The sequence below is a fragment of the Sapajus apella genome, unplaced genomic scaffold (assembly GCF_009761245.1).
Source record: "Sapajus apella isolate SASKATOON/1434 unplaced genomic scaffold, GSC_monkey_1.0 scaffold12, whole genome shotgun sequence".
Lineage (NCBI taxonomy): Eukaryota > Metazoa > Chordata > Mammalia > Primates > Cebidae > Sapajus > Sapajus apella.
In genome coordinates, this window is record NW_022436952.1 from 6,303,609 (window position 1) to 6,314,035 (window position 10,427).

General features: G+C 47.3%; 1 protein-coding gene across 4 annotated transcripts in view; it reads left to right on the plus strand.

The window, feature by feature from the left end:
* Positions 1–3,698: 3,698 nt before the first annotated feature.
* SNX11 (sorting nexin 11) overlaps positions 3,699–10,427 on the plus strand; it is a 13,859-nt gene continuing 7,130 nt past the window's right edge. The window contains exons 1-5 of one of the 4 annotated variants that reach the window (XM_032279874.1): positions 3,742–4,025; positions 7,178–7,237; positions 8,180–8,234; positions 8,688–8,774; positions 10,170–10,270. In XM_032279874.1, the coding sequence (XP_032135765.1) occupies positions 8,193–8,234; positions 8,688–8,774; positions 10,170–10,270 (230 nt within the window). In that variant the 5' untranslated portion in view covers positions 3,742–4,025; positions 7,178–7,237; positions 8,180–8,192. Of the gene's footprint in view, positions 4,026–7,177; positions 7,238–8,179; positions 8,235–8,687; positions 8,775–10,169; positions 10,271–10,427 lie in introns of all 4 variants that reach the window. The other 3 variants (XM_032279875.1, XM_032279876.1, XM_032279873.1) reach the window with 3 other exon arrangements.

A 10,427-nucleotide genomic window follows, 5' to 3' on the forward strand; every position in this document is an offset into this window, starting at 1 on the left:
TGATTTCAACTAGATTGTTGTCCCAAATCCCATTAATATGGAAATTTAGACTGCCATCATGACATTCACCCACTTTCTTGTCCTTAGTGTCTGTCTTTGCTTCTGTACTCAAAACTCCCGTAAATAGAAACTCTGCCTTGTATTGTCACCACTATACCTCTAGTGCCCAATACCGTCCCTTGCATACAGTCATCGATCAATATTTGTTGGATAAAGGAAATTCCCTCCTACCTGACAGAAAATGGAGCTGATCAAGGTTTCCTTCGTCTTTCTTCACCTCAGATGTGTGTGTGTGTGTGTGTGTGTGTGTGTGTGTGTGTGTGTGTTTTAAACTTTCTCCTGTACTGCATTTGTAAGACAGTTTTGCTGATGCAGGCAGTTTTCAGGGCTCTGAAAAACTGTCATGTAAGAAAAACCCAGCCCAGCAATATCATAATAGTTTAGTTGAAAGGCCTTCAAGAAAGCACAAAGAAGAGAGCAAAAAATCCTGAAACATTTGGTTTGGGTCTCTATGAAGAAGCAAGTGAGAAGCATCTACTCACTTCCTCCTGAAGTGTGCTGTTTTCGAATGACGTAAATGATGAGAAAATTAGTTGTAATGATATTAGCTACTATTAATGACTGCTGGCTGGGCGCTGTGGCTCACACCTGTAATCCTAGCACTTTGGGAGGCCGAGGTGGGTGGATCACCTGAGGTCAGGGGTTCAAGACAAGCCTGGCCATCATGGTGAAACCCCATCTTAAAAATAAATAAATAAATAATGAGTGCTTACTTTAGTGCTAGGAATTGTCTTTTTTTTTGAGATGGAGTCCTGCTCTGTCACCCAGGCTGGAGTGCAGTGGCACGATCTTGGCTCACCACTGCAACCTTTACCTCCCACGTTCAAGTGGTTCTCCTGCCTCAGCCTCCTGAGTAGCTATCATTACAGGCACATGCCACCACACCTGGCTAACTTTTGTATTTTTAGTAGAGACAAGTTTCACTATGTTGGCTGGGCTGGTCTCGAACTCCTGACCTTGTGATCTGCCCGCCTCAGCCTCTGAAAGTGCTGGGATTACAGGCGTGAGCCACTGTACCTGTTTGAATTCTGTCATTTAAAATTTTTTTTTATTTGTTGAGACAGAGTCTTGCTTTGTCTCTCAGGCTGGAGTGCAGTGGTGCAATCTCGGCTCAGTGCAACCTGCGTCTCCTGGGTTCAAGCAATTCTCATGCATCAGCCTCTTGGATAGCTGGGATTACAGGCATGAGCCACCACACCCAGCTAATTTCTTGTATTTTTAGTAGAGATGGGGTTTCACCATCTTGGCCAGGTTCGTCCTGAATTCCTGATCTCAAGTGATCCACCCACCTCAGCCTCCCAAATTGCTGGGATTACAGGCAGGAGCCATGGTGCCTGTCTTATTTATTTATTTATTTTGAGCCTAGGTTACTCTGTTACCTAGGCTGGAGTGCAGTAGTGCAATCATGGTTCACTGCAGTCTCAACTTCCCAGGTTCAAGTAATCTTTCCACCTCAGTCTCCTGGGTAGCTGTGAGCCACACCATACTCAGCTAATTTTTTAATATTTATTGTAGAGACAGAGTCTTGTCATTGACCAGCCTGGGCATCCCAAAGTGCTGAGATTACAGATGTGAGCCACATGCCTGGCTATAAATTCTTGATTGATTTGATCTTATTTCTATCTAACTCCCAAGCCATATTTCTGTCTACATAAAATGCTGCTATCCCTAATTCCCCACATTGACCTGAATTCTCCTCCCCATGTAAATGCCACCTATCTTCCCTAATTCTGGCATCTGTAGCCACACAGTAAGTCTAATCTTTCTTTTGAGTGTTTCTTCTAATATTGAAGTTCAGCCTTCTTCCCTGAGGTCTCGATTTAAATGTCATCATTTTCCTAAACTGTACATTACAGGACAAGAGTTTCAGATGTATCACATTTAGTATATTAGTAAACTCTGTCTCTTGTGTGTGTGTTTCAAGGTGGAGAGGGCCATCACTGCCCTGGTGCTCGATACCATTCTTTTATTTATTTATTTATTTATTTATTTATTTTGTCTTTTTTTTTTCCCCCCTTTTTGTGGAGAACAGGGTCTTGCTATATCGCCCAGGCAGGTCTCAAACTCCTGGGCTCAAGCTATCCTCCCTCCTCTGCCTCCCTAAGAGCTGGGATTACAGGCGTGAGCCACTGCACCTGGCCCACAAGCCTAAAGTTTCTGTGTTAACAATATCCATTCAAAAAATTGTTTGGTATCAAATGAGTTAGTTCTTTTTCTTCCCATAAGAATAGTGACATTTTAGGTTATTCAGACCCTCAGAGATTTTTTTTTTTTTTTTTTTAATGGAGTCTCTATTGTTGCCTAGGCTGGAGTGTAGTGGCAAGATCTCGGCTCACTGCAACCTCTGCATCCTGGGTTCAAGCAAACCTCCTCGCTCAGCCCTCCCCACCCCCCTCCCCTGTAGCTGGGATTACAGGCACACACCACCATGCCTGGTTAATTTTTGTATTTTTAGTAGAGACAGGGTTTCGCCATGTTAGCCAGGTTGGTTCCGAACTCCTGATTTCCTATGATCCACCCATGTTGGCCTCCCTGCCTCCCAAAGTGCTGGGATTACAGGTGTGAGCCACTGCGCCTGTTTTTTTTTTTTTTTTTTTTTTGAGGCATAGTTTTCCTCTGCTGCCCAGGCTGGAGTGCAGTGGCCAGATCTCGGCTCGCTGCAACCTCCACTTCCCGGATTCAAACGATTCTCCTTCAGCATTCCGAGTAGTTGGGATTACAGGCGCCCACCACCATGCCCGGCTAATTTTTGTATTTTTAGTGGAGATGGGGTTCCACCATGTTGACCAGGCTGGTCTCAAACTCCTGACCTCAGGTGATCCACCCGCCTTAGCCTCCCAAAGTGGTGGGATTACAGGCCTGAGCCACCACGCCTGGCCCCTTTCTTTCTTTCTTTTTCTCTTTTTTTTTTTTTTGAGAGGGAGTCTCGCTCTGTCACCAGGCTGGAGTGCAGTGGCCCGGTCTCTTTTCACTGCAACCTCTGCCTCCCGGGTTCAAGTGATTGCCCTGCCTCAGCCTCCCGAGTAGCTGGAACTACAGGCGCGTGCCAGCACGCCCCGCTAATTTTTAAATTTTTTTGTAGAGACGACGGTCTCCTTAAATTGGTAGGGCGTGTCTCAAACCTGGCCTCAAGCGATCCTCCTGCCTCCGCCACCCTAATAGTGTTGGGATTACTGGCGTGAGCTACTGCGCTCGGCCTGCTGAAATTATCTTTAAGTAAGTGGCTAAAAGACATTTCGATAGCACCGCAAAAGTCTTCGACACACTCAACGGCTTTCTCTGGCGACCTAGCTGCATGATGCTGCTTCGGGTTTGTTTCGCTCAGTTCAATCTGAGTTGCCGGACCCTCTCGAGTCTGGCTTTCACTCTGACAATCGGTCAGTGGCTTTACGAATCTGAATCGGAGTCCCTTTGATAGCTCCGCTGCGGAACAGCAAACCACGAAGTTCAAAGGGCGGCTCTCGGGACTTAGTGACGCTCCAGGGTGGTGGGCTTCCTAACGCCCCGAACCTCCTACAGTGCAGACAGTCCTCGCAAAATGGGAACAGGAGTAACATGCCCTCACACCCCTCGGCTCCCGGGACCCACTGGCGAACCGTCGCTGACGCCCCCTGGCCGTTCATTGGCTGCCCCTGACGGTGGGCGGAACGCAGCCCGGGATTGGACATCGGAGCCCATTCGCCATCCCTCACCCGGCACCTGTGTCCACTCTCTAGCGTCCCAAGTGAGTCGAGGGGGAATCCTGACTCCAGTCCGGGGTCTGGGCAAGCCGAGCCGCGCTGTTCGGAAGGGGGAATTTCACTCAGAGCCCGGGCCTGCAGGGGCGGGGCGTCCTGGGCACCCGGGATTGGGCGTCTCCCGTCGTGCACCGGGGCACCGGCAACTCACCCGGAAGGAGAAATCGTGATCTGGCTTTATGGTGGGGCGCGGGCGGTGTCGCGGTGGGGAGCTGGTGCTGTTCTCAGGTGAGAGGGCGTGGGCGGGGCCCCGGGGAGTGGGTGCTGCTCTCAGGTGAGGCGGCGCGCGAGGGCTTGAGCATCAGTAGTGGCACTCGGAATGGTGGCATCGTTTTACATCCTAGGGAGGGGCTGTCTCACCGCTCGGGATGAAGGCAAGGGCTTGTTCGGGATCCAAGAAAGGAAACCCGGCTTTTCAGTTTATCTTCAAAGCATATCTTTCATTTCCTACTCTCCAAGCTTAATTGGAAAGGAAGAAAGACCATGTGGACCTTTCGCTCCTAGTTTGTGGAGAATGAAGGAGGAGTGGACTCAGTACAAGGCTCTGGGGACATTTACTTAAACGGCTAGGACTGGGGGGAATGGCGAATATTTTACGTGGACATGGGAGACTTGCGGTAGATTGTGATCGCCTTTGTTACTTACCTTCCAAGTGAAGGGAGTACGTTAGAGATGGACAAAAAAGATGGAGCATAACTGCTTGGTTGAGATCAGAGTTTGGTCAGAACTGGGAGCTTCCTCTATCTAGTACCTCTGATATTTATAATTGGAGGGAGAGCTTTTTGAGTTGCTATCTGCCATCTGGCACTAACAGCCCAAGATTTGAGTAAGAAGGGGTGGCAGTCTCGGTAGTTCAATCTACTGTTATCACCTGATTTATTTTTTCTTTCTTTTTTTTTTGAGTTTCATTCTGTTGCTCAGGCTGGATGGAGTGCAGTGCTGCGATCTGGGCGCACTGCAACCTCCGTCTTCCTTGTTAAAGAGATCTGCCTCAGCCTCCCGACGCTGGGACTACAGGCATGTGCCGCCATGTCTGGCTAATTTTTGTATTTTTAGTAGAGATGGGTTTCACCTTATTGGCCAGGCTGGTCTCGAACTCCTAACATCCGGTGATCCACCCGCCTCGGCCTCCTAAAGTGCTGGGATTACAGGCGTGAGCCACTGCGCCCGGCCATCTGATTTGTTTTTTAACCAGTCTCTTGAAGTTGTTTAAATGGGACAGAAAGTAAATGACAGACTAAAGCCTTGAACTGTTACTATATTAGGAAGCTTTATGATGAATCTACTTTGTAAACAGCAAACAACTGGGTACTCACCAGAGCTACTGGTGCTGGTACAGGTGAAGAAAGTAAAGGAAACTTCAGATGTGGTTGAAAGGGCCCAGGAAATGTAGTTAGCATTAAGTTATGTAGCTAGCTAGGGTCACTGACTCTAGCCTTATTTGGATGATGCACAGATCCATCTCCCAGATCATGGAACTAAAGTTAGGAACTTCCTGCTGCTTCTCTAGAGGCAGAACTGAGCTCCTTTCTCTTCTGAGGAGTGATGTCTGTGGGGAGGAAGCTAATGGAGAATAGCGGTTGCTAGAAATTACTGCTTGGTGTGTAGGCTTTTATATTTGTTCCAGTGTTTGTTTGTTGTTGAGGCAGGGTCTTGCTCTGTCACCTAGGCTGGAGTACAGTGGTGTGATCTTGGCTCACTGCAGCCTCTGCCTCCTGGGTTCAAGCGATTCTCATGCCTCAGACTCCCCAGTAGCTGGGAGTACAGGTGCCCACCACCATGCCCGGCTAATTTTTGTATTTTTGGTAGAGACGAAGTTTTGCTGTGTTGGCCAGGCTGGTCTTGAACTCCTGGCCTCAAGCACTCTGCCTGTCTCAGCTTCCCAAAGTGCTGGATTACTGTGGTGAGCCACTGCGCAGGCCTACTGTTTTTAAGGACAGTTACAACTGAAACTTTTTTTGAGACAGAGTCTTGCTGTTGCCAGACTGCAGTGCGGTGGTGCAATGTCAGCTCCCTGCAACCACCGCCTCCCTGGTTCAAGCAACTCTCCTGCCTCAGCCTCCCAAGTAGCTGGGATTAAAGGCACCCACCACCACACCCAGCTAATTTTTTGCATTTTTAGTAGAGATGGGGTTTCACTATGTTGACCAGGCTGGCATCTGGAGGTTTTTAAAAAGCCAGTTCATAGCTATTTGTTTCTAAGTGGTATTGGCCCCAAAGGAAAGAATTTCTTCATGAAGGTAGTGTGGAGCCCTATGCAAACTCTGCCTGAGACCAAGGGTATGATGATCATTTCATTACTAAATTATGATCCTGAATTTGACAAACCTTGTTCAACGTACAAAAGATGTATGAGCTCCACTGAGTGGATGACTATGATTTCCTTTTCATCACCTTTCCCATTGTTAGTTTTGTTTGAAGACACTTCAGAATATTTAACTCTGCTCCTTTGCTGGCAGTTTATTGAATGCCTGCAGAGAAGAGAAAAAGACTAGGTGAGGTGGCTTATGCCTGTAATCCCAACGCTTTGGGAGGCTGAGGTGGGTGGATCACCTGACATCAGGAGTTCGAGATCAGCCTGGCCAATATGGTGAAACCCCATCTCTACTAAAAATATAAAAATTAGCTGGGCGTAGTGGCACGCACCTGTAGTCCAAGCTACCTGGGAGGCTGAAGCAGAAGAATCGCTTGAACCCAGGAGGCGGAGGTTGCAGTGAGCCGAGATTGTGCCACTGCACTCCAGCCTGGGCAACAGAGTGAGACTCTATCTCCCAAAAAAAAAAAAAAAAAAGAGAAGAGAAGAAAAAGTTTAAGGAGATTAATTATTCACAGCGAATAAATAGGTCTGCTCTTTTTGGTCTCAGCCATTTGACTACTATCTAGAATTTTATATATGGGTTGTTATGGACTTGGAATTTCCTACTTTTCAGTTCAGGACCCTTTGGAGGTGGTGGCTGCATCAGATAAAAATCAGATTGTCAGCAAGAATACCATTTAAGATGGTACTGAAATCACAAAACCCTGGGTTTGCTCAACATTGTGTAGCCCACTTTTGTCATGGACCATGCAGCTTCCTCTCTGCATGCAATGTTTGTCTGTGGAGAGACCTTCTGGTATATTGGAGAGGATTGAAAAAGCTGTTTGCTTTGCTAATTTCATAGTGCAAATGAGTTCCCCTTCTTTTGAAATGTTGGCCTTGTGTTTGCAAAACATAAAATAGAAGGAAACTCATTACACACTCTTCTAATGGTAAGGCAGAACTAATAAGAGAATGTGTTTAAAATTAATTGTGGGACTGTAAAAATGAGTGGGTATGTGAATGGGTATGGGGGGAGGAGAGGGAGGGCTTAGAGATATTAGAGATAGTCTTGTTTTCCCAGGGGCCAGTCTGGATCATTTGTTGGCAGTACATATTGGCTGAAGTCAGTTTTCATTTCAAGGTAAATTGGAAAGGGAAATTAAACCTTATTGTTCTGCTCTTAAGAGAGAAGGGGGTGGAGGCGGCAGCCAGGGTGGATGCTATTGGAATAGTTCTAGAAGTAACAAGATTAGTGTTGTATTTTAACAGAAGGTGACATCATGGGCCCCACTGGACTTGAGTAACCCTGTGCTGCAGCCTTCATGGTCCCCTTGTCGGAGTGGGTGATGTTGCTATACATGTAAACTGCCACATTGGGGGAAATCAGGGGCTGAGGCTTTAATGAATCTTTACAAAGGAGCAGAACGCATCCTGAGTCAACCTGTGCAGCTGTGGGGTGCTTGGGCAGAGGTACAAACCGGATGGCATGTCAGGAGAGGAAATAATTAGAACAATTGGCTCGGGTTCCAGAGTACGGATTGGATAAGGGGAAGGTCCCAACTGGGCAACCCACTCAGGTGCTTCTTGGAGTGCTTTAGCTCTATGATTCACCTGTGGGGAGGTGACTGGTTGTTAGTGAGAGTGAGAAATGCAGGAGCATTGGTGTTTGTGAGGACTTGGTTGTCTCTAAACAGCCGGGAGGGGGCGCTGTTAGGCTCGATTTCAAAGCTGTGATCTGAGTTCACCAGACCCTGTTGTGCCTGCAATCTTCAAGACAAAAGTTTTACATCAGAACCGGCCTGTTCTGGCTGCGTGTAACAAACTTCTGTAGACTCCAACACGCTTTGGGGAGAGTGCGTGAGGGCCTGGTCTGAGAAGGGAGGCAAATCCCCCGGGGCTTTTTAGCTTGGCACTGAGCTAATGGGGATTTTTGTTTTTTTCCTCTTAAGTTTTACAAGAACAAAAAGTGTTGCCTGAGTTTCCCCAAGGGGGTCTATTAAAAACTTTCAGGGTTTTCCCTGGTAAAGAATGATAAGAACAGAGGCCTACTAACCTTGATCCTCTGTCCTCTATCCCTCATCAGATGTTTTCTTCAAATGGGCTTTTGGTGTAGGATGTCGGAGAACCAAGAACAGGAGGTAAGAGTGTGGTCTCCAGAGAACAGGTAGGTAAAAGTTGGAGAGAGGATTTAGGAGGAAGGAGGATGCAGAGATCCAAATCATTACTCAGTAGTGTTCTTCCTGCAGTATTACTTTGGTGGTTCTGATGAGCTCAAAATAAAGTCAGGAGAAAGAAATCAATAGCAGAGCCATTCCTAGGAAATGGGGTTCCATTCTGACTAAATTTTCCATTGATTGTAATATACTGGAATGTAAGCTTCATGGGGGCAGGGACTTATGCCTCTTGTTCATGCTTTATCCCCAATGCCTACAACAGTGTCTGACACGTAGTGGGACTCAGTAAAAATCTGTTGAATGGAATGACTGAATGAATGAATGAAAGTTGGTGCTGGGTGGAAAAATCTAGCAACCTGTGTTATCAGAGCTGCCTTGCTGTGTAGCTGAAGCTGAAGGAGCTTTTCTTACCTACAGGAGGTGATTACAGTGCGTGTTCAGGACCCCCGAGTGCAGAATGAGGGCTCCTGGAACTCTTATGTGGATTATAAGATATTCCTTCATGTGAGTGCATCAAGCTTCTATATTAGGGTCTGTGCTCTGCAGGGCTGAGGGGCTGTACTGAGGTGAAACCTATTTTTTTTTTTTTTTTTGAGACAGAGTCTTGCTTTGTTGCCAGGCGCCAGGCTGGAGTGCAGTAGTGCGATCTAGGCTCATTGCAACCTCCGCCTCCCGTGTTCAAGCAATTCTCCCGGGTAACTGGGACTACAGGCCCATGCCACCATGCCCAGCTAATTTTTTTGTATTTTTAGTAGAGACAGGGTTTCACCATGTTGGCCAGGATGGTCTTGATCTCTTGACCTCGTGATCTGCTGACCTCGGCCTCCCAAAGTGCTGGGATTACAGGCATGAGCCACCGTGCCTGGCCCAATTTTTATTTTTTATTTTTATTTTTATTTTTTTTGAGATTGAGTCTTTTTTTTTTTTTTTTTTTTTTTTTTTGAGACGGAGTTTCACTCATGTTACCCAGGCTGGAGTGCAATGGCGTGATCTCGGCTCACCGCAACCTCCGCCTCCTGGGTTCAGGCAATTCTCCTGCCTCAGCCTCCTGAGTAGCCGGGATTACAGGCACGCACCACCATGCCCAGCTAATTTTTTGTATTTTTAGTAGAGACAGGGTTTCACCATGTTGACCAGGATGGTCTCGATCTCTTGACCTCGTGATCCACCCGCCTCGGCCTCCCAAAGTGCTGGGATTACAGGCTTGAGCCACCACGCCCGGCCAATTTTTATATTTTTAATAGAGGTGGGGTTTCACCATCTTGGCCAGGCTGGTCTTGAACTTCTGACCTCGTGATCCACCCAACTCGGCCTCTCTAAGTGCTGAGATTACAGATCGTGAGCCACCATGCCCGGCCCCTATTTTATTTTATTTTTTTGAGACAGAGTTTTGCTCTTGTTGCCCAGGCTGGAGTGCAATGGTGTGATCTCGGCTCACTGCAAACTCTGCCTCCCAGGTGCAAGTGATTCTGCTGCCTCAGCCTCCCAAGCAGCTGGGATTACGGGCGTGTGCCACCACGACCACCTATTAGTAAAGACAGGGCTTCATCATGTTGGCCAGGCTGGTCTCGAACTCCTGATGTCAGGTGATCCACCTGCCTCGGCCTCCCAAAGTGCTGGGATTACAGGTGTGAGCCACCGCGCCCAGCGACGTGTAACCTATTTTTGAGTGTTTCTGGTGGACCCAAGGCAGAAGAAAAGGCAGAGAGGAAAGGAAAGAGAGCTTGAGGTATGTCTTTGAGTTGCTTTCAGGCTGCCTGGTGGCACCTTGTTCTAGTTGGGGACCTGATCAGGTCTGTGGCCTGATGGCATGGCTCCTCAGTGAAAGCAATGATAGGGAGGCTCGTGTGAACTTGTCTTCTTCCACTAAACCCTTTTCATGTACCTCCTCATGTACAGACCAACAGCAAAGCCTTTACTGCCAAGACTTCCTGTGTGCGGCGCCGCTACCGTGAATTCGTGTGGCTGAGAAAGCAGCTACAGAGAAATGCTGGTTTGGTGTGAGTTTGCTCTTGCTTCCTTCTCGGGTCTGTGACTGGCTTTTTGAGTGCTTATGTAGGAACTGGAATTGACAGTGAAGAGAACTTGCAGCATACTAGGCACTGAGGAAATTGAGAAATATGTTGTTTCTTTTTTTTTTTTTTTTTTTTTTTTTTT